This window comes from Gossypium arboreum, chromosome 8 (assembly GCF_025698485.1).
Source record: "Gossypium arboreum isolate Shixiya-1 chromosome 8, ASM2569848v2, whole genome shotgun sequence".
NCBI classification, from domain to species: domain Eukaryota; kingdom Viridiplantae; phylum Streptophyta; class Magnoliopsida; order Malvales; family Malvaceae; genus Gossypium; species Gossypium arboreum.
Genome location: NC_069077.1, coordinates 23,540,244 through 23,567,404, shown reverse-complemented (window position 1 = coordinate 23,567,404; position 27,161 = coordinate 23,540,244). Strand labels below are relative to the sequence as shown.

General features: G+C 31.8%; 3 protein-coding genes, 1 long non-coding RNA gene and 1 other non-coding gene across 7 annotated transcripts; 2 read left to right on the top strand and 3 right to left on the bottom strand.

Annotated features, from left to right (window-relative positions):
- The first annotated feature begins 8,068 nt into the window (after nt 1-8,068).
- LOC128296494 (uncharacterized) lies at nt 8,069-10,444 on the top strand. Its single transcript, XR_008287100.1, has 2 exons — nt 8,069-8,381; nt 9,873-10,444. It is a non-coding gene; the product is annotated as an uncharacterized LOC128296494 (long non-coding RNA).
- Nucleotides 10,445-10,503: 59 nt separating this feature from the next.
- LOC108469908 (uncharacterized) lies at nt 10,504-12,090 on the bottom strand. 2 transcript variants are annotated; one of them, XM_017771018.2, is made up of 7 exons: nt 11,749-12,090; nt 11,590-11,646; nt 11,377-11,502; nt 11,132-11,204; nt 10,955-11,047; nt 10,823-10,856; nt 10,504-10,670 (listed from the first exon to the last, which is right to left on the bottom strand). In XM_017771018.2, exons 1-7 carry the CDS (start codon nt 11,895-11,897, stop codon nt 10,582-10,584), a joined length of 621 nt encoding a protein of 206 aa, XP_017626507.1. In that variant the 5' UTR covers nt 11,898-12,090; the 3' UTR covers nt 10,504-10,581. The 2 variants fall into 2 exon arrangements, with proteins under 2 accessions (XP_017626507.1, XP_017626506.1); XM_017771017.2 differs by having other exon boundaries at nt 10,743-10,856; nt 11,749-12,005.
- Nucleotides 12,091-12,285: 195 nt separating this feature from the next.
- Nucleotides 12,286-12,358, top strand: TRNAK-CUU (transfer RNA lysine (anticodon CUU)). Its single transcript has one exon. It is a non-coding gene; the product is annotated as a tRNA-Lys (tRNA).
- A 53-nt stretch (nt 12,359-12,411) lies between these two features.
- On the bottom strand, nt 12,412-16,280 carry LOC108469907 (uncharacterized). The gene is made up of 10 exons (XM_017771016.2): nt 15,854-16,280; nt 15,468-15,573; nt 15,302-15,362; nt 14,926-15,218; nt 14,677-14,816; nt 14,129-14,203; nt 13,695-13,785; nt 13,180-13,383; nt 12,928-12,972; nt 12,412-12,839 (listed from the first exon to the last, which is right to left on the bottom strand). Exons 1-10 carry the CDS (start codon nt 16,064-16,066, stop codon nt 12,754-12,756), a joined length of 1,314 nt encoding a protein of 437 aa, XP_017626505.1. The 5' UTR covers nt 16,067-16,280; the 3' UTR covers nt 12,412-12,753.
- A 40-nt stretch (nt 16,281-16,320) lies between these two features.
- On the bottom strand, nt 16,321-22,165 carry LOC108469006 (protein transport Sec1a-like). Of its 2 annotated transcripts, none has more exons than XM_017769885.2 (20): nt 21,716-22,165; nt 21,492-21,635; nt 21,324-21,402; nt 20,848-20,898; nt 20,648-20,744; nt 20,518-20,550; nt 20,157-20,285; nt 19,782-19,967; nt 19,604-19,687; nt 19,414-19,512; nt 19,267-19,334; nt 18,596-18,704; nt 18,145-18,270; nt 17,942-18,037; nt 17,675-17,794; nt 17,504-17,584; nt 17,239-17,435; nt 17,049-17,139; nt 16,871-16,960; nt 16,321-16,674 (listed from the first exon to the last, which is right to left on the bottom strand). In XM_017769885.2, the coding sequence occupies exons 1-20, from the start codon at nt 21,792-21,794 to the stop codon at nt 16,609-16,611; spliced, it is 2,025 nt and encodes a 674-aa protein (XP_017625374.2). In that variant the 5' UTR covers nt 21,795-22,165; the 3' UTR covers nt 16,321-16,608. The 2 variants fall into 2 exon arrangements, with proteins under 2 accessions (XP_017625374.2, XP_017625375.2); XM_017769886.2 differs by having other exon boundaries at nt 18,596-18,689.
- Between the last annotated feature and the right edge of the window lie 4,996 nt (nt 22,166-27,161).

The window sequence follows — 27,161 nt, the reverse complement described above, 5'->3', positions numbered from 1 at the left end:
AAATACCTATAAAATTCATATAAAATTCTTTGAATAATTTGAAAAATATTATTTAGAATCTATTAATGCAATAAAAAATACTAGATAAAAACTAATAAAGGATAAGTTGAAACATTCGCCTTTCATGGAGGGTCAATATTTTCATAAAAATATTGGAATAAAAGCAAGTCCTTAAAAAATGAAAGCTTTTGATGTAGGAGAAAAAATCTCATCAAAAGATATTAAAATGATAGTAAAACAAAACAAATAAACAAATATCAGTCTTCATACAATAGGAAATCAATTAGGTTATATTAAAATTTTGGTAAAAAGCGACAGAGTAAAAGAAATAATCAATAAAATAGATAACTGAAAAAAGTTCTAAAGAACCAATAATTACACCTTATGAAATCCCAAAACCTTTCCAAAAATCTCCAAATGATTTCTTAACAGAAATCCAAAGTAGACTTGAAGCTTTGGAAAACTACAAGTCTGAATTAGTTGCACTAGATACCCCAATGCAAGTCTAACAACAAAATTTTTAGTGGTGTCGAAAATAGTAGTTTCGGAGCTACAAATCTGACGAGTGAATTCATAAATATTATATTATTATTTAATATTTACGAGTTAAATATAGTATTATATTAAAATTTCATTTGATAATTTTATTAATTGAATGAATAGTTTAAGGACAAATGGTTTGTCCTAAAGTCAAATGGTTTTGAGAAACGAGGTATCGAGACCTCGTTTCTATAAACAGAACCCATAAATATTTTTATTAAATATTTATGGAGGGATTATATAGGTGTACTGAAATTGATTTAAAAATTTTAACGTTTAAATAATTAATTAAATAAAAAAACTAAACCGTAAACAGAACAAAAGTTAATAGCAATTAACTTTTATGCGTTAAATGGGTTTAAAAATATTAATAGATGAATTTAAATGATAATTTTACCATAATAAATTATAGTGGGACGGTTAAAAAGAAAATATGTTGATTTTATAATTAAAAACAAATAAAATAAAAATTAAATTATATGTATATTATTAAATAAGCCAACATTATCATCCATTTGGTTTTTCCTTCTTATCCACTCGAAATAGCAAATAACTTAAGAAGCCATAGCCCTTTCTTCATCTTGTATAACCGGCCTCGCATGTGAATAACTTCCTAATTCGTTTTTCGTAAATTTAATATTTTTATATTATTATAGCTTAATCTAGCTAATTCAATGATTAATTCAGTAAAATTGTTAAATATTTTAATTTATATCATTGATGAATTTATGATATTTTGAAGTTTGATGATAGATTATTAAGTTTGATAGTTAAATAGAATTATTTTGTAAAATGGTTTTGGTTAATTTTAAAGTTTAAGGACAAAGTTGTTAGAATAGTAAAATTACATGAAATTCTTGTGAAAAATTGATATATGTGGGCTGAATAGGGACTACATAGAAATCAACTAGCATTGATTTGGTAAGATTGTGATAGATTTGAAAGTTTTGGGTTTAAGGACTAAATTGAACAAAAGGTAAAAGTTTAGGGTAAAAGTGTAAAATGATAATAAAATGGCTTATATGCATAAGTTGAATTGTTTAATTTTTTAAATGGTTAATTGAATTAAAATTATTATTTAGATCAAGAAATGGATCAATCAGACAATAATCGTGGAAAAAAGAAAGTTAGCGGAATAAACCTCGGTGTCACGTTCATAGTCGTTTTTTACTAGGTAAGTTTGCAAATTGAATTAAATTAAATTAATTGTTGTTTTTGTGTTTTATTACCTATTTATGTGTGTTGTGATTGATTTCATTTGCTTAATAAATGGTAAGCAATGAAATGAATTAAGTTGAAATGTTAATTAATTTAAAGGTTATGTTTGAAAATGGAAAAATACATAGATAAATTCTTGTGATGAAATAATGTGTTTATAATTAAATAATATAGATATGAAACATGACCCGTATGAACCTCATGAATGCTTAGGATACAAATGACATGTCATTAGGGTTATTACCGTTTTGGGTGTTAGTCTTGAATGTCTTACCAATGCCTGAAGTCCTGCATTTGTTGTAGATTCTCCACAGCTCGTGTGAGCAGCATCATGTAGCCTAGCATCTCAACCCACAGCTCGTGTGAGCACTTACATATACAGTTTCAGTCACAACTTGTATGAACATTGTTCTCGTATATCCGACGTTATTTCATTTGATTCATCGAGTGTTAAATGTATAAAATGAAATGGATATACGAAATAGTTATAGGAAATGAGACATTGAATGGAGAAATTGATATGAATTATTAAAATGAAATGTGATATACAAAATGGTTATGTGCTAAATGTGTAAAATGAAATGGTTATATGAAATGGATATACAAAATGGTTATATGAATCAATTATATGGAAGCAAATATACGAAATGATTATACAAATAGATTGTATAAAAATAGTTGTATGAAACGATTATATGAAATGTTAAATGAATAGATGTGGAATGAATGGTATATCAAATGTGTTTACTTGTACATGTTTCATGACATGATAAAGTTATAAGTTTCGTATATGTGAACTCACTAACCTAGTGAGACTTGTGATATGTATAGGTTAATAATGAACTCATGACATTGCTTATGAATTTAATTGCAAAACGTTTAAGTTACAACCTTTACGGTAAGTTAAAGTTAAAGTTAAAGTTTAAGTTTAATACGAACTTACTAAGCAAAGATTTGCTTACATCTGTTGTATTTGATTTCTTGTAGATCATTGGAAGTTTATGTCGATTGGAAGTTTAAGTCGGAGCTCACACTATTCGTTCAATGATTCGGTATAAATTTTGGTTATTTTGATTTAGGTTATAAGTGGCATGTACTAAGGGTTTGAAAGTTTACTTGTTCATAGTTTTGTTGTTTTATGTTTTGTTTATGAAATGTTGTGAAAGTGTTTCTTATTTGGTACTTTTGGTATGGCCTTGTTCATGTATGAATAAGTGAGTTGAACCATGCCTTGTGAGATTGGTTTGAAATGTGGAAAGATGCTATGGTATGGATGATAGTTACATGCTTATGGTTTATGAATGTGAAATGATTTAATCTTTGAATTGTGGTGTCAATGAGGGCACATTGGTTAGGCACTTAGGTTGAATGATATATGATATATATTGACATGTTTTGGTATGTTTTAGTGTGCTTTGAATCGGTGAATATGAATGGAAATGGCATGGCTTGAAACTTAAGAAATGGTAGTTGAAATAGCTTGATTTTGAAGTCATTTTTGGTGCACACGGCCTAAGACACGAGCTGTCACATGACCGTGTGCCACACACAGTTACCTACACGGTTGTGTGGTCTGTTTGATTTTTAAGTGCAAGATTTTTCACACGATTCACAAATGTTACACGGTTTGGTGACACGATCTTGTGATCCTATTTTTGAATTGTACATGGTTTGAGGACACGGGCATGTAAAGTAGCACCACATGGCCTTAGCCATGTCACAAGGCCTTGCCACAAGGTCATGTGACCCCTCTTTACAGTATTTTCCATATTTTTCAATTTTGTTTTAGATTAGTCCTTACTTGTTTCTAAATTTATTATTAGGTTCCGTAGGCCCGATTTAAGTTTTGTTTTTGCATATATGTTATGAATAATGATTGACTATTGATTTATGATGATTAAATTGAACTCTAAGTTATTTTTATTTATTATTGGACTTGTTAATCATCATAGCATCCCGTAACTTTAATCTGGCGATGGAGACAGGTTAGGGGTGTTAAAGCAAGCCCAACATGCAGTAAATACGTTACACCAATCTTTCCAATCTGATTCTAAATAGTCAGATGAACAACAAATTGACAAAATGGCTTGGAAAAGATTATATTATCCAAAAATCACTGCACTTGATCTTAATATTGAAGAAAAATCTCTTTTCCAAAATAAATATAATGCTAATAGAATTTATGAGGGGAATATAGATGGAATGTTTGAATATAATATTATCAGTTTATTACAACAAATGACAATGGTTTTGTTTATAAAACTTAAAACTAAAATGGATTAATTAGTGATCATGCTATAGCCATTCTCTTAGTTGCTGAATTTACTGGCCAACTAAAGGGATGGTAGGAACGTGTACTCACTACAACAACAAGAATTTTTAAAAGCAATAAAAAAAAGTTGATTAAGGAAGAATTATTTTAGATGAACAAGTATGAGAAATCCAAGATGCAGTTGCAACCTTGATTTTCTCAATCTCTAAACATTTTATAAGAGATCTTTCTCATATTAAAGATGGGAATTAAGAATTATTATCAAATTTAAAATGAAAAAAATTAATAGATTTTAAATGGTATAAATATGTCTTTATGACCAGAGTTATGCAAAGATATGATAATCAACAACCATTTTGGAAAGAAAAGTTTCTAACAGGACTTCCTACATATTTTAAATTAGGAAACTTACAGAGATATTTCATATGAAAACTTACATATGGTGAACTAATTAGTTTCACCAAAAATAAGGATTAAATATTTTCAATATTTAAAATTACTAAAACAACTTTAAAAATAAAGATTTTAATGTAGAAAGGAATTAGGATAATTTTGCCACCAATTTGATAAAAAAATTAATTTTTTCTTCAAAAACTTGTTGCGCTGTAAAACCAAAAAAATAGGAGAAAGAATAAATGATTTAATTGAATAAAATTATTATTTAGATCAAGATACGTAACAACCAGACTTGAATCGTGGAAATGTTAACTATAAGTGTTCTAATAAATGATTTTTGATGATTTTAAGTTTAAGGACCTATTTGAGAGTATAGTAAACGCAATGTGAATAATATGAGATGATAGAAAATTTGGGCTAAAATGAAAACATAGAAAAATTGGCTTGTTTGGTTTTGCATTGATTGTAGCTAAATTGTGAAATTCGGTTTAAGGACTTAATTGTACAAATGTTAAAGTGTTGTGGGTAATTTTATAAAATCACCTTAAAAAAGGTTATGAGTTCAGATTAGTTATTTTAAGTTGACTTTGAATGATTTAATTGAATAAAATTATTTTTTAGATCAAGATACGCAACAACTAGACTTGAATCGTGGAAAGGCTAAAATTTCAGATTAGTTGTCGGTACCTTTTTGTGCAATCGTATAGTCGAGGTAAGTTCGTTTAATGGTAAATTAACCAATTTTGTAATTTGGTGGAAAATTTATTTATATTGCGCTTGGTATAATTTCTTTGTATATAAATTGTTAATTTGTTATTTGGGCAATAATGTAAGTTTGTGTAATTTAAGATAATGTGTGTAAAACGTTGAGAATTATGGGATAATATGAAAACATGCCCCGTTTGAGCCTTATGAATAATTAGGATACAAATGACACGTTACTAGGGATTATATGTTTTCGGGTGCTGGTCTTAGGTGTTCAGCCGTTGGCTGAAATCCTATATTTGTTGTGGATTCTCCATAGCTCGTGTGAGAAGCATCGTGCAGCCTAACATCCCGACCTACAACTCGTGTGAGCAGGCCAATTTCACTGCTTGTGTGAGCATTACATGATACGATTATACTTACATGTACAGACACATTTCGTGTGAGCATGGTTCCTGTGTATCTTAAGTAGATTTGTTTGGTTCAATGCGTATTAAAATCTAAGCAAATGTTTGAGATGTATAAATGTTACATTGGATATATGTTGAATGTTATGTACCAGTTCACTAACTTGTGAGAATGGTGATTAAAAATAGGAATTAGTTATACATATGAGCATGATAATGGAATAATGCATTAACTTTATAAATTGAGCCTATTTGGTAAGTTTGTTTAATTTTATACGTGCTTACTAAGAATTATATGCTTCTCTATTTGTCTCTCTTTGCTTGTAGATTATCAGAAAGCTCAATCAGTTGGAATTTCATTGGAGCATAATCACACTATCCAATCATTGTTTTGATAACTTTTAGTTACTTTGGTTAAAGTTATAAATTGCATGTAATAGTGCTTAAATGTTATCTTGGTTTGTTTTGATTAGGTGCCAAGTCTATTTGTGTTTTATCGCCCTTATTATTGATGGTTGTAAACAAGTTGTAAATATTTGAAGTTAAATTCTTATGCATGACTTTTTGGAAGTGAGTGGTATTGGTTGTTTTGGTATGTTTTGGAGTGTGTTTGAATGTGTTTTGGTCATATGAATGTTTGTGAGAATGGTTTGGCTTGGTGCTAAAGTATGTGAGTTGAAAATGGCTTGTTTAGAGGACTTTTGTGCTGCACATGTCCTGGGACATGTGCTGTCACACATCTGGCCATACGACCGTGTGTCATTTTTTATTTTAGTTGCAGGTTCCACACGGTTTGAGACATGACCGCGTGTTCTAAGTCAGTGAGTTACACGACCTAAGTACACGGGCGTGTGGTGTAGCCACACAACCATGTTTGGGGCCACACTTGCTGGCCTTTGTTACACGACCGTGTGACCCCTGTTTCTAAAATTTTCCATATTTTATGTTTTAATTCAAATTAGTACCTGGTTGTTTCTAAACTATTTTTAGGGCCCCGTAGACTCGATTTAAGACCCGTAAATGAGTTTTTTCTATAATTAAATTGAGTTATTAAATGTTAACATCAAAGTTGCATAATTATTTCTGTTTTGAAGTGAAATGTTCTGATTTGTATAGTAATGCTCCGTAACCTTAATTCAATAATGGAGACAAAGTTAGAGATATTACAAATTATGTAATTTTGGTAATGATGAAAGGGATAAGATTCCTAAATAAAAATGTTGTAAAAGGTAAGAATCCTTTATAAAAGATTTTCAATTTTATAATAAAGGCATGACTTCAAAACTTTAAGAATTAAAAGTTTCTCTGAAGTTTTTCAAATATCAAAATTTTCAAATTTAATTTTAATATTCAAATTTCAATTAAGTTTTTAATAATCAAATATCTAATTAATTTACTTCCATCTCAAATTTATTTTCACTTGCTCCTCATGGCACATTTACCATAAGTGTAAAAATTTATGTTAAAAACAAAAGAGAGTTGGATTGTATTGGTAAAATTATTTTTTTGATACTTGTAAAATTAAAATTTTAAAATTATGATATTTTGAGTTCAAATTACATTATATAGTAATTTAAATTGATTTTTTTATAGATTTTAAATAAACTGTAAAAACATTCTGAAAATGATATTTATTTGTTTATAAAATAGATAGTTTTCAATAATTTTAAAATGAATTAATTTACGGTTAATTTGTAATAATAACTTAGTTAATCATGTTCTCATATTGAAAGACACTCTTAATATAAATCAACATGTTTTCATATTTACAAATTGAGTTCCTTCCTGAAAATATTTTCTTTATATATATATATATATTTAAATTTAAAAGCAAGTTTTGATAAATAAAATAAATTTTTGTTTTCAATAATGCATGTTCTATTCATATTTTTAATGATAGAAACATGAAAAATAAAATAAAATAATTCTTATATTTATATAGATTTGAATCCTTATTTTCAATTTTTTTCAGTTTTACAAAATATATATTTAATATACTATTTGTGATTTTTTATGTTTTAGATGACGGTTTGCTAAGTCTATTTATAGAATTAAAAAACCTTGTCAGTATATTTTAGTGAAAACAACAAAAGGAAATTGTTTTTATTTTCCCACTTTCACATATTTTTAAAAATTATTTCAAAAGTTTTAATCAAACACAATTTCTTTAATGTTTCCATTTCACAAAATGAGAATGACTTCTATTTCTTGAAATCAAATGAAGGCATTATTTAAGATTTGATTTTCTTTTCTTGAGTCACATATAATCTAATTTTTCATTTAAAATTGAGTTAATACATAGTTTATCCCTTTATTTTATGTAAAAATATTTAGTTGATATTTGAACTATTTTTTGTACTTAATTACCACCTGAATTTATATTCTATTCTATAAGATACATTACCCCAATTTGTTAACAACTTAATATTAAATTTTAATAAATTTATAAAATATATAAATACTAATATCAAATGAGTTTTAAAATTTTATATTTTCTAATAATAAAATGGAATATGAAATGTTTGAGTTAAATTAATTATTAAGTTGATGCTAATTGTAAAGCTGTAATCCCAAAACGAGACTGCAGTCTTGTTTATTTTCCTATTTTGTGGATCCAAGTCTTTCAGCTTCTTCCACCGTGGCTAAGCAGCTACCAAACTGGTCTCCGTACAACAACAATGGACGGTAATTTTTTTACCGGTCGATTTCGTTGTTTAATGTCGATATGCTATTGCTATTGCGCTGCTATCGCTGGGATCGATTACTGTGTTATAGCAGCGGATACTTGAATGTCTACCGGTTACAATATCCTCACCGGCGACTACTCCAAAATCTCCAAAACTGTATGTTCTTTACCCATCCTTCGCTTTTACAATGCAAAACTTAATAGAGAAACTGGATTGTAATGGTGTTTTGGCACTAAAGGGCTTTTCTTTTTTGCACTTTTATGTCGTAATTAGTAGGAAGGTTGGGTTTTAGTCTCCAAAACTGGTAAGCTACTTTGAATCAAAGGAATAGAAAGCTTTAGAGAGAAATTAAGAAATTTTTTGAAATTTGCTACTAAGTTTTTGTTGCCTCCTATGGTTGAAGAAGTAGAAAAACTACTTCTTTTTTTTTTTTTTTGTGAAATTTGTTTACCAGTCATGGAATTTTAATTTAGTTTTTGCCTCCATTTACAAAAGCCACTAGCAGCTAGCTACTTGGTTAGATTTCAACTTTCAAAGATATGATGATGTAAATTTGCTTTTTCATATCAATGTTGGCTTCACTTGACTTTTTTTTTTTTTTTTTTTGTTGCAGTAGAAACTGTTCTACAGTAATTGCAAAAGACAAAGGCATTTAGCTTTGATATAGATTAGGAATCTAAGAACAAAACTATGGCATCACTAAATCTTGTGAACATTCTTCTGCAGCTAACATAATGAACATATGATTCTGTTGGTGCTTTCTCTAGAATATAGATTTGTCAGCACCAACACAAGAAGCAAATGAGCTGCCCTGCAATGGCTCAACTACTTTCCAACACCCTTTATTATTACAATTTACAAGCACTTGTTTCCTCATTATCCTTATTAATGTTTTTGGGGGCCTTGATTACGAAGGTATCTGCTTTTAGTTGCTAGCTTTAAGCCTTTCTTTTTTCTCTTTGAATATGAAATAAAATTCTTATGTTAAACCATTTGGCAAGGGTTGTGTCTTCACATATGATGCCATTGGTTCCTATGAGAGGGTCAGATACAGCTCTCAAGGTTCTGGTTCAACACTCATCATGCCTTCTTGGATAACCAACTAAAATCACCCAACCTTCTCCTATTGCCTGCCAATGTGTGCTCTTAATTTTGATTATTCTTTATGTTTTGATTCTTTTATAAAAGATTTTCATCTCTAGTCCTTCACCTGGCAGAATGCGTTAGTCCACTTATGGAAGCTGAAGCTGTTGATTTGGTAAAAACTGTTTTTGCATCAGCATCTGAAGAGATATCTACACTGTTTGTTTTATTTGTTATTGTTTTGGTGATTGGGTATCTTCAGAAGGCTGTTTTTTCAATTCTGGAGCCACAATATTGATTACTTCCAGTGCTATGTCTCAACCTTAGTCGGCTTTTAATTTCTTTTTTTTTCCCTTGTATATATGTTGTGAGCTTGAGAAATGCTCAATTTATAGAGAATTTGAAAGTCTAAACACCTCAAACAATAGATGAGCTCCCTTGTTGGTTTTTTCCATACAGATGGATAGGTAACATGAATATCGAACTTGCTGTTGGAGCTTCGATCTAGTTTACCTTTTGCTAAGAATGTCTAACTCCATGTCTGACTCTCCTTTCCTAATTCAGGGGGATAAACTCGAAACTGTTGTCTTAAATCTAAGGATCTGAGGAAGGATTGATGGTGGCTTTCTACTCTGAATCAGGTAAGAGCTCTTACAGAAGTGGAATACTTGAAATTTAGGGAATGATCATGGTTCTTGTGTTAATGTGTCACTGGCCTAGACTTTGACCAATGAAACCGTGCAGCCTTAAGTGGAGAATTCACTTTAAATTGCCTAACTCAGCCTAAGTCCTCAAAGTTGAAACAACAGAAAGTAAAAAAACTCAAGAAAGCCTTTAGAGTAAATGCTCTCCATTCGTGCCTACGGCCGCATGATTTGCTCAGTTAAAGTCCAAGCCCATGACATCTGCTGGTTGTATTGAACTGTTTTCTTGCATTCTGACAGTAGTGATACTTAAAATCTTAGTTGATTTACCTTTGACATTAGGCTATAAAATAGATTTGAATAATCTTTCATGGATGGATATGGCATTAACTCATGATTACTCTCTTTTGACTATTTTTGGTAGATTAGATATTAAATTGTAAATGCTAGGATTGGAATACTATAATTTTAGCTGTCATCTTTTAAGATAAATTTGGGGTTGAAGTGCATTTGGTACAATGATGGTTCAGTGTATGATAATAATCTTTCAATTATGGAAACGCAAGTGACACAAATCTTGCATTGATGATTTATAACAAAATCTTTGAACAGTGGTGTGAAACAACAATCTAGGAGTACAGTACAAAATGATGTTTTTGTCCTTTTAAAACGTTTCTACGGAAGCCCATCCTTTCTTTTCCAACTCCACTCGCAATGCCTGTAAGCAAAAGAAAGTTAATATCAGGGTTTAAGGTTTATATATTCGTGTGTATATTTGTATCATGTTTACCTTAATTCTTTTTCTATTGATATCAAAATCAAAGTTCCCGATCCTTGATGCGGATCGGTACTCCACGATTGAATCCTTACCGGGTGGAAACCAGAACTCCACATCATCCACAAACTGTTGAACAACATAACATAAATAATCAATTAAGCCAATCTGCAGGTCTGTTTTTGATATGTTTGGTAATGAAAAAGAAACAGAGCTTAAACTTTTACCCCTAGTATGGGACTTTGATATTCAACGCGCACGTAATCGTCTTTCTTCTCCACGATTTTGGGGGTATATTTGTCTGGTTTCGTTGATTTTATCTGGCATTATGCCGTATTATTAGACTGATTCTTTTTAAAACTTGAAAAGCCATTTAACTGTGAAAAAAAAGAGGAAAAAATTACCACTTGAAGAAGCTCTTCCATTGCCACTTCACGATTCACTGGCTTTTTCCTATTACGCCCACCATTGTAATTCCTTTTACATTATATATATATATATATATATAGTTAACACAATGTGCATCACATTTTGTCGGGGCGGCGCACATTTTTCATGCGTTTACCGACCAAAAATAAAAACGCTTCCAGCTTCGATTTTCGACCAAAGAAAAAAGAAAAAGGCAAAAGGCAAATGGGGAGGTGTTTACCATGGTGGGGCGTAGTGGGTGAGATCAGTGGCATTCTCAGAGGTTGAAATACAGTTGTTAGTAGCAGGACAAAGAGCCAGCGATGGGGGATTTTTCTGCACTCCTAGATATTCTGGTTTCTTCCCACTGCATCAACAAACCATTCATTCACTGTTTTGGTCAAGAACCCAGAAATCAAAGATTTTAGAAAGGCGATGGCGTGGACACAAAAACCTGAAACTGAAGATGGCTCCTATAACAGCTAATTCGCTGCTCCTCAATATGATTTCCCTTCAAAATTAAAGGCAATGTTTTCAGCTCCGATTCTTAAGCTTAAAAACTAGACACGTATGTATTATGATAAATAACGGGAGGGAGATAAGATAAGTTAACCTTCGAGGAAGTTGGTGGTGGGGTTTATCGTCGGGCAGCTGGGAGGACTGAGAAAGGACGATGCGTGGAAGTATTTGGGCTTTGGCTTTGCTTCTGCTTTTGTATTTGTTATAGTAGAGAAAGCTTGATGATGATGCCATTGATGCCATTCTCTTACTTTGTCGCTCGCTAGCTTCCTCCCCCTCGTTGCTAGCCTATTCCAGCCTTTTAATAGAGCACCTAAAGTATGAGCTCCACCGGCCATGTTGTTCCAACGACACCGTTTTCTTAATATTTTTTACTGCACTTCTATTTTCGTATATTTTATTATTATCTTTTATACCCATTCTGTTTTGCTTTGTGTAAATAAAATACTAAAATAAACAACCTGTTTTTATGTACCATATATATATATAAACCGCAGCTGGATACGTAATTTGGCCAAACTTGCTGCTCCGTGCCGTGCGGGAAGAAAAGATCAAAAGAGAAGCAAGAAATAAAATACATTTACAAACACCGTAATCGATTTTACAAAAATCTTGAAGAAAAATTCAACAAGCCCGTCTAGTTCAGTCGGTAGAGCGCAAGGCTCTTAACCTTGTGGTCGTGGGTTCGAGCCCCACGGTGGGCGCCTGACTTACCGCATGTTTTTTATGCTGTTACCGTGACATGAATCGCAAAACATTTCATTGCTCAAATAATTATAATTCATAACATGGGCCAATTGCCTTGATACTACTCGTGCGAGTTATCGCAAACAGCCCACTACATCTTTTTTAAATCCTTCAAGTAAGCAAAAAAGTTCAGTAACATAAAAGACCATTCAAGCAAATATATGGAACATTCCTCCGTATCTCCTCCAATCATATATGCCTACCATACAGCTATTCTACCATTCCGGAAGAGCTACGTATGTATTCTCTATTGATGTTAAAAGATTGCTGAGCAGATCTGATCTAAAGTGCATCCACAGGTATCCCTGGTCTTCTCCATGAAATTCTTGACAATGAACGTAAAAGCATTGGCTCACGAAGAATTTACTGATGGTGCTGCCCACAATCTCACTTTCTTGTCAACACTCGCTGTAGCCAGAACCACCACTTGTTCATTTCCTATTTAAAAACAATGTGGAAAATTGTAAGAAATGCACGTAACTTGAGATATCAGATATAACTCATACAAGCAGAAAATAAATTTTACCTAGAGGTATAGTCTTAGGTGACCACGAAATCCATGTAATATCACCTGCAGCATAAAACTAGGATTAATACCAGAATCCCAAATATCATTCCAAGCCAGGTGACAGTCATCATAGAGCATCGTGACTAAGAAAATTGTTAGCAATATGTAGTTAGACATGACATGGTTTCTATAGATTCGTATGTGAGAACATGGTACGGATAAGGGGGGAAAACAATAAAAGAAAATAAAAGTTTGCTGCTTGGGATGTACCATCATGTGCCTTTTCAGCGGTATCCAAGACCTTTCCTGTTTCCATGCACAGCCACTGTAATGTTGAACCATGAGTTGTTGCCAGTATCTTTCCTTCAGGTGATAAACTGAGACGATCATAGTGCAAAGTAGAGCCACTTGAATCCTGAAGGGGTATTGGGAAAACCTTCAGAGTTTTTGGATCCTCATCAAGATGATATCGAACTTCACAAATCATTTAGAATAGTCAGCAGACACAAATTTGTAAATATTACTACGATAAACAGAAATGCTAAGTTTAGGCATAAACAATTGAAAATTAGCTCATTGTTTAGATTTTTTATATGTCATGTCTTCAAATTTATGGAGAATATTTCTTCCACCTCCCACTCCTGCCTCTTTTCCTTTTTTAGGATCAGACTTGAAAGGGGTTGAAGGTGGAAATGAAACTGACCTTCATACAGTTGATTTTTTTTCATCGAGTATTTTGGATATGTACATAAAAGAGGGAGAAAGAAAAAGGAGTTCAGACAGACCATTGATGTTCCAAATTCTTATTGAACCGTCCTTGGATGCTGTTATAATTTGCTCTGAGTTTGGAGAAAAGCATAACCAAGTTACTGCACTCTGAACATTTAGGAAAAAGAAACATAAAAAAGGGGAAAGATTAGAAACAAACAGCAATCTCAGGGAAAGTCATACAACTATTAGCCTATTACTTCCAATATGCAGAAGTGAGAAAACTTTGTAAAGTCAACCCTTCGGTCACCATTCTCCTATACATAAATTGTCATAAAATTTCTAAGAACCTCTAACAAAGAAAATGCAATTTGTGGCATGATAGAAATTATGTAATTGAATAATATGAACATACTGAAAGATAGCAAATAAGCTTCAGCACTAGTGAGTGAAATCACAGCATATTGAAAGATGCAAATAAGCTTTAGCACTACTGAGTGAAATCACATGCCTTGTGCCCTTTAAGTTGCATAGCTTTTGAAACCTCCTTGACTGAACCATCCTTCGAATACACAATCTCCCACACCTGACCAAGCAAATAGTACTCTTATGAAACTGAATGATAAAATGCAGAACTATTATTAGTGCCTCACTGCACGTATTAACATAGTAGATCTCGATGCATCTTCAATATAAATGAAAAATATGAACCAAAATATTCAAAAACTAATAGGAAGTGGAAATCTCACTTCAGTTTTTTATGCAGCACAGTTATGCCCTGACTATCTGTATAGCATAAATTCAAAGAAACTGGAATGGTCATTCATACAAAGTAGGGCTAAATATCCAATACCTACCAAAATATAAATGTGCAATTGAATTTTGTAATAGACTGTGTGATTTGTGAATCTCATCATGTTGCTATGGACACAGTCTTCATTTCAGCACAATGTTGGTGATATATAACTTGAAATGTTAGGACATAACTTCAGGATTTATACATACTGATCATAGTCTTGATACCGTGCTAATATATAAAGGAATTCATAGAATTTTCACCTTGACATCTGCAGTAAAGGCTGCAGCAGCAAGAAAACGGCCATTTGGTGATATAGTAGCCATGTTATTTTTTAACTGATTAGTGTCGACATGCCCTAAAACTTTCCCAGTTCTTCCATGCCAAAGTGTGATATCAGTACCTGAGAATTAATTAAAAGTTACTTATATTGTATCTGAATTAACAATTGTACTGCTTTTGTAACCTATATATATATATATATATATTATGTAACACATATAATGTCAAACCTTCTGAACAAGAGGCAATAATGGTACTCCCATCTGCAGTTCCATAAGTTGCAGTAGATCCAGTTAGGGTCAGGATTGCTTGTTTCTCATGGATTTTGTGGTGTTCCCACTTAATTTGCGGAGGGAGCTTTGTCTGTTGCTTGGGTCCATTGGCTGTTTTTGGTTTTTCTTCTTCATACATATACAAGGAACAACCAGTCATAGCCTGAGAAGCCACAACTATGGAAGATGCATCATCAGAAAATGCAACAGCTATTGGATGACCTCCAGCAGGCAGATTAATTCTTAAAAACCTGCACAATGGTCACAGAAAAAGAGATTAAGAAGCAAGTCCTTCTAAGGTCATCACTAATGAAAAAGTGTGTCAAGTTCGTACTTGAAACTTTTACTTGAAGCATCCTCCAGCTTAAATATCCTCACCACGCCATCAGAGCAAGCTTTGCAGAAACAGGAGAAAGCGGAATAAGAACAAAATATTCCATGAACATACATATTTCAGCATTATTAAAAAATTAAATAAATAAAAAAAGCAACCAAATTACCTGTTGCCAAGTTACGAGCATCAGGGGAGAAACAGAGTCCTGTGACCGAATCCGCATGACCTTTAAGAGTATTCAAGTCCAATGGATGATGACGCTTATTTGAATCCTAAATTACATGATAAGAAAATAAAAGCATTTCTTACTCATTTTCAATAATTTTTTTTATAAAAATAACTACTAAAACCACCGGACTAAACCCTAACAACATCAGATTATCACAAAAAAGGTTCCAAATTCAGGAGAAATTATAAATTACACAAAGCAAAAGTCTAACCGCTTCGATAAATAAGTAAAGTTAAAAAATGAAACTTCAAGATGTGTTTCGGATCCCTTTCTAATTCCATTCGCCAATCAACGGAAGAGCGAAAATAAGAAGGGGGGATAACCTTGTCAGGGGCATGAGCGTGAGATTTAGAGTGAGACTTTCTAGAGACATGCTGAGGAGGCTTTGAATGCTTTTTCGGATCTGAATGAAGATCCGGTTTCGCAATGGTCTGTACTTCGGATCTTTGTTTGAGAAGGTAGCTTCTGAAGAAAACGAAAGCGATCACAGCTCCAATAACAAGTGAAAGAACCGCAGTTGAAAGAATCGGATCCATTACCAAGGGACGAAATAACAGTAATTTTCCTCAATTACAGTGGGAGCAATCGAAGCTTTGACGAGAAATGGAAATGGCGGGGGTACGGTGTCAACTTTGTGCTACTCGTTATCGGCGTGGAAACATCGATATGAATGGACACGTGCCGTGCCCTATGCACAAAATGAAATTATGGCCCGGGCCGGTTGACGGTCCAATTCTTTTTTAATTTATTTTGTTTAAGTTCCGACAAAACGATTTTATAATTTTATAACAATATTTAAATATGTTTTTTATAATTAAATCAATTGGGCTTGACTAAATTCAAAGTGGTCTAGGCCTGGGGCATACAAATGTCTACTCAAAAAACTGTGACAAAATTGCCTTTTTAACAACGACAATGAAGATGAACAACTACAAGACTCGATGACTGTACATAGGCCTTGTTTTAAATATCTTAAATTGCACTGCTTTTTAACTACACAGAGTAAGGTAAAACCGCTCAATTGAAAATGGCAGGGTTATATCAGCTCCCCAATGAGGTAATAGTAATCTTCAAGTTGCTAGGACCAATTGTGGGGTTTCGGGGGAGTTTTGAGGATATCATTTTCTGACAACAACTGTAGTTTCTGCAAAATTAACATAAAAATTCATTAAAAAGCAACAATGATGTACGTACGTATGTATGTATGTATGCATGAATGAATGTCTTTAGATACTTCCTTAGCCATATGTTTGTATGTATGTATGTATGTATGTTTATATGTATGAATGTGTTTAGGTACTTGGCCATATCAGATATGCATGAAATTGTTTTTCTTTTACCGAAATATATTGTGGAGGATCGTCGAAACTAGTAGAACCTAAGATAACTTCCCTCCTCAACTTTGCTGTTAGCTTGTGACATGCTCTTAGCTGCCAGTAGCAAAAGGAACTTTCAGGGGAGATTAAAATCTTGATGCAAAGGCAATAATGCTACGAGAAACCCGACAGCTATTTTTACCTCGGATCGAGTTGCCCCACCGATGATGAACACAAAAATTCGTTGCCCCATCCTTCTGAAATCGGGAACCACATTCTTCAGAACTGAATCACTACAGAAGGCAACAAAGAGAATTAGGTGTTGGAGGATTGCATATTCTCTAACCAGCAAACACAACTAAAAAGGATGAGATTTTGACAAGCAAGGCTACCTGGAATATCCATCATCAGAACAGTGACCTCGTGCCCACGCTGGTGTTCGTCTTGATCTCATTGAATGAGCAGGCCTTCTACCGTTAGGTGCAGTTGAATTTGTCGATCTTTGGGATTTTGAATCCTTCGCTGGTTCATTCATACATGCATATTCATCCTTTGGCAGCTGACCTTTGTTAAGGTTTTCAAGAAGCTCCTATCATGTTAAAAATGTCAGCTAATGCCATTTCATCGTAACTATATTCGTATAGCAATAAGCCAAACCTCTAACATAGGATAAAATCGAAACAGTTGCCAAGTTTCTTCTTCCTCTCCTGTTCGGTCTTTCCTTGCTGCATGTTTTGTCTGACATAAAAAATGATGTGGATCGATTCATTGGCTAAATGCAGGATGCTACTATAATCTCAGCTGATATCTTTAACCTTCTTGGCTTACCTTTTGACCGCCATCAAACTTGAGTGAGAAACCAGAGCTTGACTTCTTACTTTGTGGACTTCCTCCAAGATATTTCATATTGTTAATAGCTTTCATGTCTTCTGGTGTTAGTTTAGCCAACTGAAGAGTAAATAGGGGAAAAAAAGAACAGTGTGAACTTGACTGTTTTTATCAGACATCATTCATTAATCTGTTTTAATAACTAGAAGAAGAATAAACCTACTGTTGCTTCGTAATGTAACCAACTAATGTGACTGCAGTAGTTACCTGCATTAGCTTTGTAGCTTTATCGCCCTCGAATTTCTCTGGATACACAATTGCATAAATCATCAGCAGACGCAATTTATTCTTAGTAGATGCATCCTGTATTGGATTAAATTTCTGAATGTGTGAGATTTTTAAGAAGAAAAGGTAATGATCAATCATACAATATAAAAATGTTATGCGATAACGCCAATCGCTGGCATTACCTGCAATGACCTCAGAAGGTTGATGACATCCTTGGCTGCAGCATCTCCGAAAACAAGATCCTGTTCTAGTTGCCCGATATCACGAAGTCTCATATCCCTAATACATTCGTTGATTGTTCCGGCGATCTGAAATGAAATGATAAGTAAACACAATCGGCAAAACTATCTTATTTGTTCAAGAACTGCAAGCATCTTAAAACTCTATCTAATTCTTATTATTGCTATTCAAATACTTAAAATGTATACCGAAACCGTGCATGTTGCAGACGAATTACTGGAAGTTATATGAAGATACAAGTCTGGGGTTTCAGTTTTAGTGGCTAAAACCCGGTCATATTGATTTCTCTTTATTAGATTATAAATTTCAGAAGGAATACATGCATCTTTGGCGTTCAACAAATGACAATTTCAAAAAAAAAAAAAAAGGCCAGGCATTCAAGAAGAAACAAACCTCCACATGCAGAGTGAGCTTTTCAACTGTTTCATTATATTGTGGCAAAGCTTGCACAATTTTCTGCAATTCTCGTGTAGATAATTCACCATCTCTGCAATGAACTAAACTTCAACAGGAAGAATATATGGTATAATTGCATGAATATACAACTTAATTAAAGTTACAATAGTAGAGAGTAAAAACATTTGTCTCCTTCAACCATGCTTGTAAGCAGCCCTAAGAGGAAGCATCTAAAGTTTCAGTTAAAAAAATACCCCCCACAAGGAAAAAAAAAAAAAAGATGACAGAATATGTTTACTTATTTAATTGTAGAATAAACCTAATTTGTTTGGGACATGGATATGGTGATTGGAGAGCCATATCTCCATACCCATGTCCAAATATACGTCAGATATGGATACCTCGAGAAAAAAAAATGAATCAGAAAAATAAATGGATAAACTGCATTATATTTCAAAGAAGTACATCGTGCCAAGCCATACACTAAATGCATCTTACATATGAAGTTGACTTTGTTACTCTGATAACAAACGAACAAACACACTTCCAGCCTTATTCCAAGCTTAAGAGTAAGACTGAAAATTCTCATAAGTCATAAATTAAGTAACATGCTGATGCTATAACTATATGAGATGAATAATACCAAGTTAAGCAGTGAAGCCACTAACCTATTAATGTTTGCAGCCTTGTTCTTTGATTTAAAGGTGGTCATCTTATCATGCAAGCGCTCACTAGCCTAACATGTCAATTGTAGAAAAGAAGATTATAGTTCTATTGATTCCAGATAAAGGAGAATATAAGTGGATGAGACATACATCTGCTATGTGTGCATGACGAAGCTCAAGCCAAACTGGATCATTATCATCAAGAATGACCTCTTTTTCCACAGGTGGGCCACCATGTTTGCCAGGAAGCTAAGAAAACATGTGTTACAAAACCATATTTTGAAAAAGGATTAGCAAGGCAGATGGAAAATCATAAAAGCAATTTAACAAAAAGACTTACCTCTACTACATATTTGTTTCCATCCATATTAAGTAAATCATGGCACATAGCATCATATGTCCATTCATGTATCACAGGAGCGATCTGAAAAATGCAAAGCGGGGTCGTCATATGCAACAAAATCAATATCACATTGGCTCAGAAATAGAAAGTGATGCTAAGAGTAGGTACACTAAACCTGATCAACAGATCTATCCAAGATGACCAGGTCGCAGGTTTCAGTCTGAGGATAGTTAGGAATAGATTTGTACTTTTCAAGACATTTCCAAAGAATCTCAGCAAGCTTAAAAGGAATTAAACTGCGGGTTGCTGCTGGAGATCCATCTTGTTCCCTGGGAGCACGATATCGAACATATGGAAACTCCTGAGAAATCCAAACCTAGTTATTCACTTAATAGTAAAGCATATTCATTTCAAGGCAAAAGTAGGTTTCACCATGAAAATGTGCTTAAAAGGCATATAAACAATAAACCGTCAAGCCAACAAGACATGACATTCATACTTTCATTTGTAACTACCATAGTTGCTTCCTAATTTCTTATACAGTTCTCACCTTCATCGAGGCAAAAACTGTGGCAAGTCGAGATGCCATTGTGTACAAACAAATTTCAAAATACGGAGAGTTCTCTGCCTCTTCACTATAAAGTTCCACCAAGGCTGAATCATGATCAGTGATGAAGGCCTGCATCGAAAAAAGTTTTGGTGGGTAAAATATTTTTAAATAAAATACGTGTCTGATAATTATCTAACAATTAAATCACCCTTAGACCCTAATCCAAACTAGTAAGTATGCGAGGGTCATTGCTAGAGCTATATATGATCGTAAATTTCCTAGACCATTGTCCCCTGTTGGGCACAAAACATGTGATTCCAGTACCACAACACAATGCTTGTAATAAATTACGTTATCTTACCTGACTATCTACAGGAAAGTACTCCAAATTCATCTGCATATTATCAAACAAGAAATTATATGGAAAACCAAAAAAAGGAATAATCTTGAGTAAAAAAGGTTGCAAGAAGTAATATTAAAAGAAATTTGACCTCTCTCAATGCACCTATGCGAGGTAACACACTAATGTCGCTCTTGATATTGTTAATAAAATCCTTTGAAACAGGTGAACTGAAGAATACAAATGCCCTGGAAGAAAAAGGGGTTGAGACCAGACACTTCCATTCCAAGCTGAAAGAGCTAAATCATCAATCATAATGGAACAAAGTTTGTGGGAAAATCGTTCACATACTTCTTGTATAAAGGCTCCCTTCCAGACATATCAGATAAGAACATGACAATACTGCATGCTAGCAAAAGATAGGGTTAAAATAGTTTCGGAGTTTTGAAACATGCTTACCTACAGCTTCTTAATAGACACAAGCGAAAGCTATGATACATTGATTGAAGTTAAAATGAAATGTTGCTACTTCTAAATAAAATCCAAACTTATCCTTTTAAGTGATATTCTTTTGGTAATATTTTAAAATATAAAATAAATAAATAGATTATTATTTAAAAGACTAGATATTCTAGATCAACATCCTAATCTGATTAAATCTTAGATTTCTAAGCACTTAGTGCACTTGGATATGGTCAACTCTACCGTGCATGAGTATTATAGTGCCATAAGAAGTGAAGTTAGAAAATAAAATGTTAACTGGTTTCAAAGAGTTGGTGTTGCGTTTCGCTAACATGAAATTTAACTGGAAAACAAAAAAGATTTACTTTTCTTTTGTTGGTTGGATGAAATATATAACATCCATGGATGGTAATGGCTGCCTTCTCCGGAAAATGTCTTCCACCACTGCAATATAGGGAAAAAGAATTTACAGTAATTTCCGATTTTTAAAAAAAATTGCTTAATTTTTGTCCCGAATGTTTAAATAAACTTACGGGAAACTCCTTGATCTGTAATATCTGCCATTTTACATGAATGCGACATGACTTTGACTGTCACTTTATCCATTATCAGTACCTTCCAAGACGATTTTGAACCTTCTCCTGATGTTGACTCTCCTAGCATTTCATACAATAGTCCTGGGAAGAGAAGAAAGAAAATGAATCCCTCAAAATCATAATTCAAACTTTAGGAAAAAGAAAATGGAGAGAGGACATACGATCGCGGCTAAACTGACGAAACACCTTGTATTCTTTTACGCCACCATGAGACGATTCAGAATCCGAATACGTCATCATTAATTAAATAAAATCCGATTTCCAGATCTGAACCGATTATGATCAATTATTTTTTTTCTTCTTTGAAGCCAAAATTGAAAGAAAACAATGATAAAGGAAAAAGTGGGAGAAAAAATAGAAAACAAAAAAGAGTGCATGCAACTGGGGTTGTATGAGAGAAATAAGGCGCAGTGTGAGAATGACCGTTAATTTTCATGGATTGTCCGTCAGTTTTGAAAGGTCTACATTTCAGCTTTCACGAAAATATCGCAACTTTAAGTTCAATACTAATTTTCTCAGTCTTTAACTAGTCTGATTACAACTTTCTTATGCTTTTAGAGAAAAAAAAGTTTCCCTGTTTATCCATTTAAACTCTTGTGTTTTTTTATTTAATCAAGTCTTGATCAGCCATGAAATTATAAACCCAGAACAACATTGATCTCTTCTTTCTTTTTTTCTTTTTGTTTTTCCAAATTTTGACGATTCTTAACTTTGAATCATAGAGATAAACATCATTATTTACATTGTCAATGCTAGTTTTAACTTCAGATTTGTAAGTTTATATATTAATTTTGATATCACGAAGGGGTTCGTTGGTTCAAAGAGAAAATGGTGAACTTCATCATGGCCTTAAAACTTATGAAGAAGTCACACTTCAAGAATACACAAACATCCATACATGAAAATTCAACCCAAATTATTTTTTTGTTACTAAACCATAAATATATAGCTTGATTAAAATCTTCAAAGGAAGCACTGCATCATATATTAATGAATTTAAATATACTTTAAATATATATTTTTACTTTTACAGTATCTTTTTAAAATTGATATTTTTCTTTATCAAAAATTTATAATATCATATTTAAAATTGACATTCTATCTTATCAAAATACTTTTGATAATAATGATAAACATTATCAAAATTTTAAAACAAATTTCAACTTAAGTAATAAATTAGACTTAAGTATAAGGGTGAAGTAAAGGAGCTGGTGAATAAAATAAAAATTACTTTTTAAACCTTAAAATTTATAAAATTATAATTCATCCTCTAAATTTCTAATTTCGCCCTGAATATTCTCAAAAGTTTTTATCACATTCTCTTTTATAGACTTAAGCATAAAAAAGTACCTTCAAACATAAGCTCCAAAAGCTATGTCAATTATTCTCGCTTACAAGGTTGAAACTCTTACTAACTCAATAACCAACTCTCAACCTACCTCCTCTGTAAGTAGAAATAATAACCGAAAGATGAATTTTAATCCTTTAGTTGAATTAGAGATAGGTTCTTTAGTGTTGTTTTCCATTAATATTTATAATGCAACATTAAATTATATTTGGTGGTAAAATACATTATATTTCAAAAAAAAATTAAATTCAAATTTTAAAAATCATATTATTATAAGAGGAATCATAACAAATAAAAAAAATTAGGGCTTAATGGTATTTTTAACCATCAAATTTTTTTAATTAAGGTTATGTGATTTTTGCGTCCACTTGAGCCTTTAAACTAAAAAATCTAACAAAATAAACCCTTTGATTAACATTCGCCGCTAATACTTAACAACAATACTAACATAGCCGTTAGTAACACTCATATCAGCACCATTTGCAGGTGTGACAATGCCGCATGGCCTTTTTTTTTTTTAATTAATGATGAACAGCTTTACTTTAATAAAATATTTAATTTAAGCTTCCTCAATGAAAAATTTAAAAAAAAATGAAACCTTCAACAAAATTTAGCACTCAATTGAGCCTTTAAAGGATGAAAAATTAATCAGTCAAGCCCTTTCATTAATGTTGACCAAGTTTGACTACTAAGTTTCACTAACATGGTTGATAGGCCAATCAGCACATTGATAACCGCATGTACATTATGCTAACGTGTTAAAATGTCACATCAACAAATATTTTTAAAAAATAATTATTTAAAAAATCACATCTAAGATGCCACATCAACATGATATACACATGGCTGCCATGCGTTGCTAGACGATTGGTCTATCAACCACATCAATGAAACATAATGGTCAAACCTAGTAAACATTAAAAGAGGGGCTTAATTGATTTATTTTTCATCCTTTAAGAGCTCAATTGGATGCTAAATTTTGTTAAGGGCTTAATTGATTTTTTATCTTTCACTAAAGGCTTTTTTTACTAATAAGCCTTTAATTTATTTTATAAAATTTTATGATTTTAAATTAGTTTCTAACAAATTTATAAAAAAATTCTAATTTTTATGGTTTTAATAAATCTATTTTTATAAAATCTATAAAAAAATGTTTTGAATTAATCTCTAACAATTATTATAAATTTTAATGATTTTTAATATTTTATAAATTTTGATTTTTATAATTCTATAATGAATTTAGACAAATTAGATGTTCAAATTCATTATGTATTATTTAAAAATAATGTTAAAATATAATTTGATTTTTTTATTGATGTGACATTGACATGATAATATTTGATGATGACATGACACTACCACATTAGTCTTCAATGATAATGTGGAAGCACTACGTCAGTAATTAATGATGACGTAAAGTTGCCACTTTAGCTTCAATGATAATGTGAATTGCCACATCAATGATTAGTGATGGTGTGGCATTGCAACGTCAATAAACGATGCTGACATGGCACCTGTTAACGGCCACGTCTATTTACCGTTAAGTATTAAGGATCAATATTAATCAAAGGGCCTATTTGACCAATTTTATTAGTTCATGGATTCAATTAAGTAAACAAAATTAAGTCATTTTTTTTTTAGTTTGAAAGCTAAAAATACGGTTAATCAAAAAAATTACACCCAAAATCATAGAAAACAAAATAGGTAAACTATCAAAATAGTCACTTTTGTTTACATCATGTTACATTTTAGTCACTTATATTTAAAATATTATATTTTAGTCACTTACGTTAACGCGTTGTAATATTTTAGTCATAGAGCCATTAATTGTCGTTACCGGTGTAATGGTAAGCTGACGTGATACGTTAAATCATCATTTCAAACAAAAATTTTAGGTTAAATTATACAATTGGTCCCCATAATTTTTCGTTTTGAGTAATTTAATTTTTTCTTTTATGTTCTTTTAACTTTCCTTTTTTTTTCATTCTCTTCTGCTTCTCCCTCTATTTTCTTCCATTCTCCATCTTTTTTAACGTAATTTTTCTATATTTTCCATTTGTTAAAACTTTTTTATGTTTATGAAAAAGGAAAAGGCAAAACCTGAAACCAAAATAAAACTTGCTTTGCTTATTCTCACCCCACAAATCAGAGGCAAAGCTAGAGCAATTTTTTAAGCGGGCCGGATAAAATTTTAATTTTTTATAGTCTATATCTTTATAATTTGTAAATGATTAAATCGAATTTTTATAAATTTAGGGGGGAAGTGCAATTTTTCCTTTACTAATTTAAATTTTTTAAAAAATTTTAAGGGTCTAAATAAAAAATTTTCTTTTTAGGGAGGGCGGGGCCCATGCCAGCCCCCTAGCTTCGCCTCTACCCACAATTACAAACCCTCATCATCCATCATCATTTTAACAAACCAATTTGGATATTAAAATGACCTAGTCCACAAGCTCGCCTCACTCGAAGACTTTGCTAGTCGTGACTTATGATAGTCCACCCTCAACAAAGTTTCTTGAGCCTGTTCCCTTAACCTCCTAACCAACCCCCACGACCACCTTATCTATCTATCTTACCTACAACATTCTCGTCGTCTCAAAACTATATTGTTTCACAGATTATTTAAATGAGCTCTACACTTTCAATGACTAAAATTATCCTCAATGACTAAAACGACCATCATAAGAAACTTACCCTCAACTTCACCCAAACCAGTTTGGTTCCATACTCCCTTTCTCTCTTTGGTTCATCCATGCTTGACTTCCAATCAAGCTTGCTTGGGAATATCCAAGAATGTTTAGATTAATTTTATCGTTTGCTTAATTTTATTCATCAGAAAATAAAAGAAAAGGAAATGAATAATCCACATGATTTTGTAAAAGTTTGGAAACAGAAAAATTTGTTTTGAATATAAAGAATTCAATTTATGTTTAGATTTGATTAATGATATGATTTTTATATTGATTAGTTAGATCCAATTTTAGTTTCAAAATTATGTTATATTCAAATTGATATTTGATTAAAATGATTGATATTCAATTTTGAGTGAAATTCAATTTAGGAATAATGTGAAAGAAACAAAGACTTGGTTTATTTAGTGGGCAAAGATTATGTTTCTATAGTGAAAATATGATAAGAGAGAAAATAAAGGGAAGAAGAAAAGGAAAATAAAGAAAAAATAAATTGTTCAAAAAAATAAAAGTATATATAGGGACTAGTTTTAACAAATGGAAAATATAGAAAAACTACGTTAAAAAAAATGGAGAAGGGAGGAAGCTGAGGGAGAAGCAGAAGAGAACGAAAAAAAAAAGAAAAAAAAAAGGAAAGTTCAAAGAACATAAAGAAAAAAATTAAATTGCTCGAGACGAAAAAATATAGGGACCAATTGTATAATTTAACCTAAAATTTTTATTTGAAATGATGATTTAATGTACCATGTTAACTTATTGTTATACCATTAATAATAATTTACGCCGATGACTAAAATGTTAAATATAAATAATTAAAATATAATCTGTAACTATTTTAATAATTTACCAAAACAAAATAGAGACATTGGTTTTAAAAAGGATATTTGCAGCAGGGATAATAAATTTTTAAAGAAGAAAACAAAGGGAAATGTGAAGATAAGAAGCTTGAAAGCAGGGCCATAGGCAAAATAAAAATGTAGTTTCAAGAATCCCAAAATAAAGTTGGGGAGACCATGGAGGGTACTGTATAATGGCATGGGTGGGCGGTGAATCGAATAGCAATGATCAATCTTAGATTTTAGTGTTGGTTGTTGACCAAAACTAACCATTAATGTACCCTTGTTTTTAGTCTTTTCTATGCACCCATTCATCTTATTATATTATTATTAATATTCCCTTGATTTATACCTTCAACATTAATCTTTTGTTTGATTTAATAATTGCAGTTTCAGACTGATGATTTATATTCTAATTTTAGAATATTAACTCTATATTAATAAATATTATTTTTCTTTTTATAAATAATTTTAACCCTATATTTGAATTAATCCTCAAACCCATTTTTTTTTTTTTCTTATATTGCTTCCACGTTTTACCTTTTAAAAAAACTTTTAATTATTTTATTACAATTCATTCAGGCCTTAAAATTTTCACTTTATTCACTTATTATAAAATTTCATTGTATATTTTATTTTTTGTTTTTAATCATTTATTTAAATTTTCAATATTCTTCATTTATTTAATATAATAAATAAATTAATATAATTATATATTAATTAATCAAAATAT

Excerpts from the sequence above, each read along its gene's own strand:
- LOC108469908 (XM_017771017.2), bottom strand. The coding sequence starts at position 11,897 with ATGGCATCAATGGCATCATCATCAAGCTTTCTCTACTATAACAAATAC. Across the intron at positions 11,647-11,748 it reads CACCACCAACTTCCTCGAAG|GGAAATCATATTGAGGAGCA; the intron begins GTTAACTTATCT and ends TTAATTTTGAAG. Across the intron at positions 10,857-10,954 it reads ATCAAAGTCCCATACTAGGG|TTTGTGGATGATGTGGAGTT; the intron begins GTAAAAGTTTAA and ends GTTGTTCAACAG.
- LOC108469006 (XM_017769885.2), bottom strand. The coding sequence starts at position 21,794 with ATGATGACGTATTCGGATTCTGAATCGTCTCATGGTGGCGTAAAAGAA. Across the intron at positions 20,286-20,517 it reads ACTTTCCTGTAGATAGTCAG|GCCTTCATCACTGATCATGA; the intron begins GTAAGATAACGT and ends TTTTCGATGCAG. Across the intron at positions 18,271-18,595 it reads AGCTCACTCTGCATGTGGAG|ATCGCCGGAACAATCAACGA; the intron begins GTTTGTTTCTTC and ends ATTTCATTTCAG.
- LOC108469907 (XM_017771016.2), bottom strand. The coding sequence starts at position 16,066 with ATGGATCCGATTCTTTCAACTGCGGTTCTTTCACTTGTTATTGGAGCT. Across the intron at positions 14,204-14,676 it reads CCTTTACTGCAGATGTCAAG|GTGTGGGAGATTGTGTATTC; the intron begins GTGAAAATTCTA and ends TTGCTTGGTCAG. Across the intron at positions 13,384-13,694 it reads AAGAATTTGGAACATCAATG|TTCGATATCATCTTGATGAG; the intron begins GTCTGTCTGAAC and ends TGATTTGTGAAG.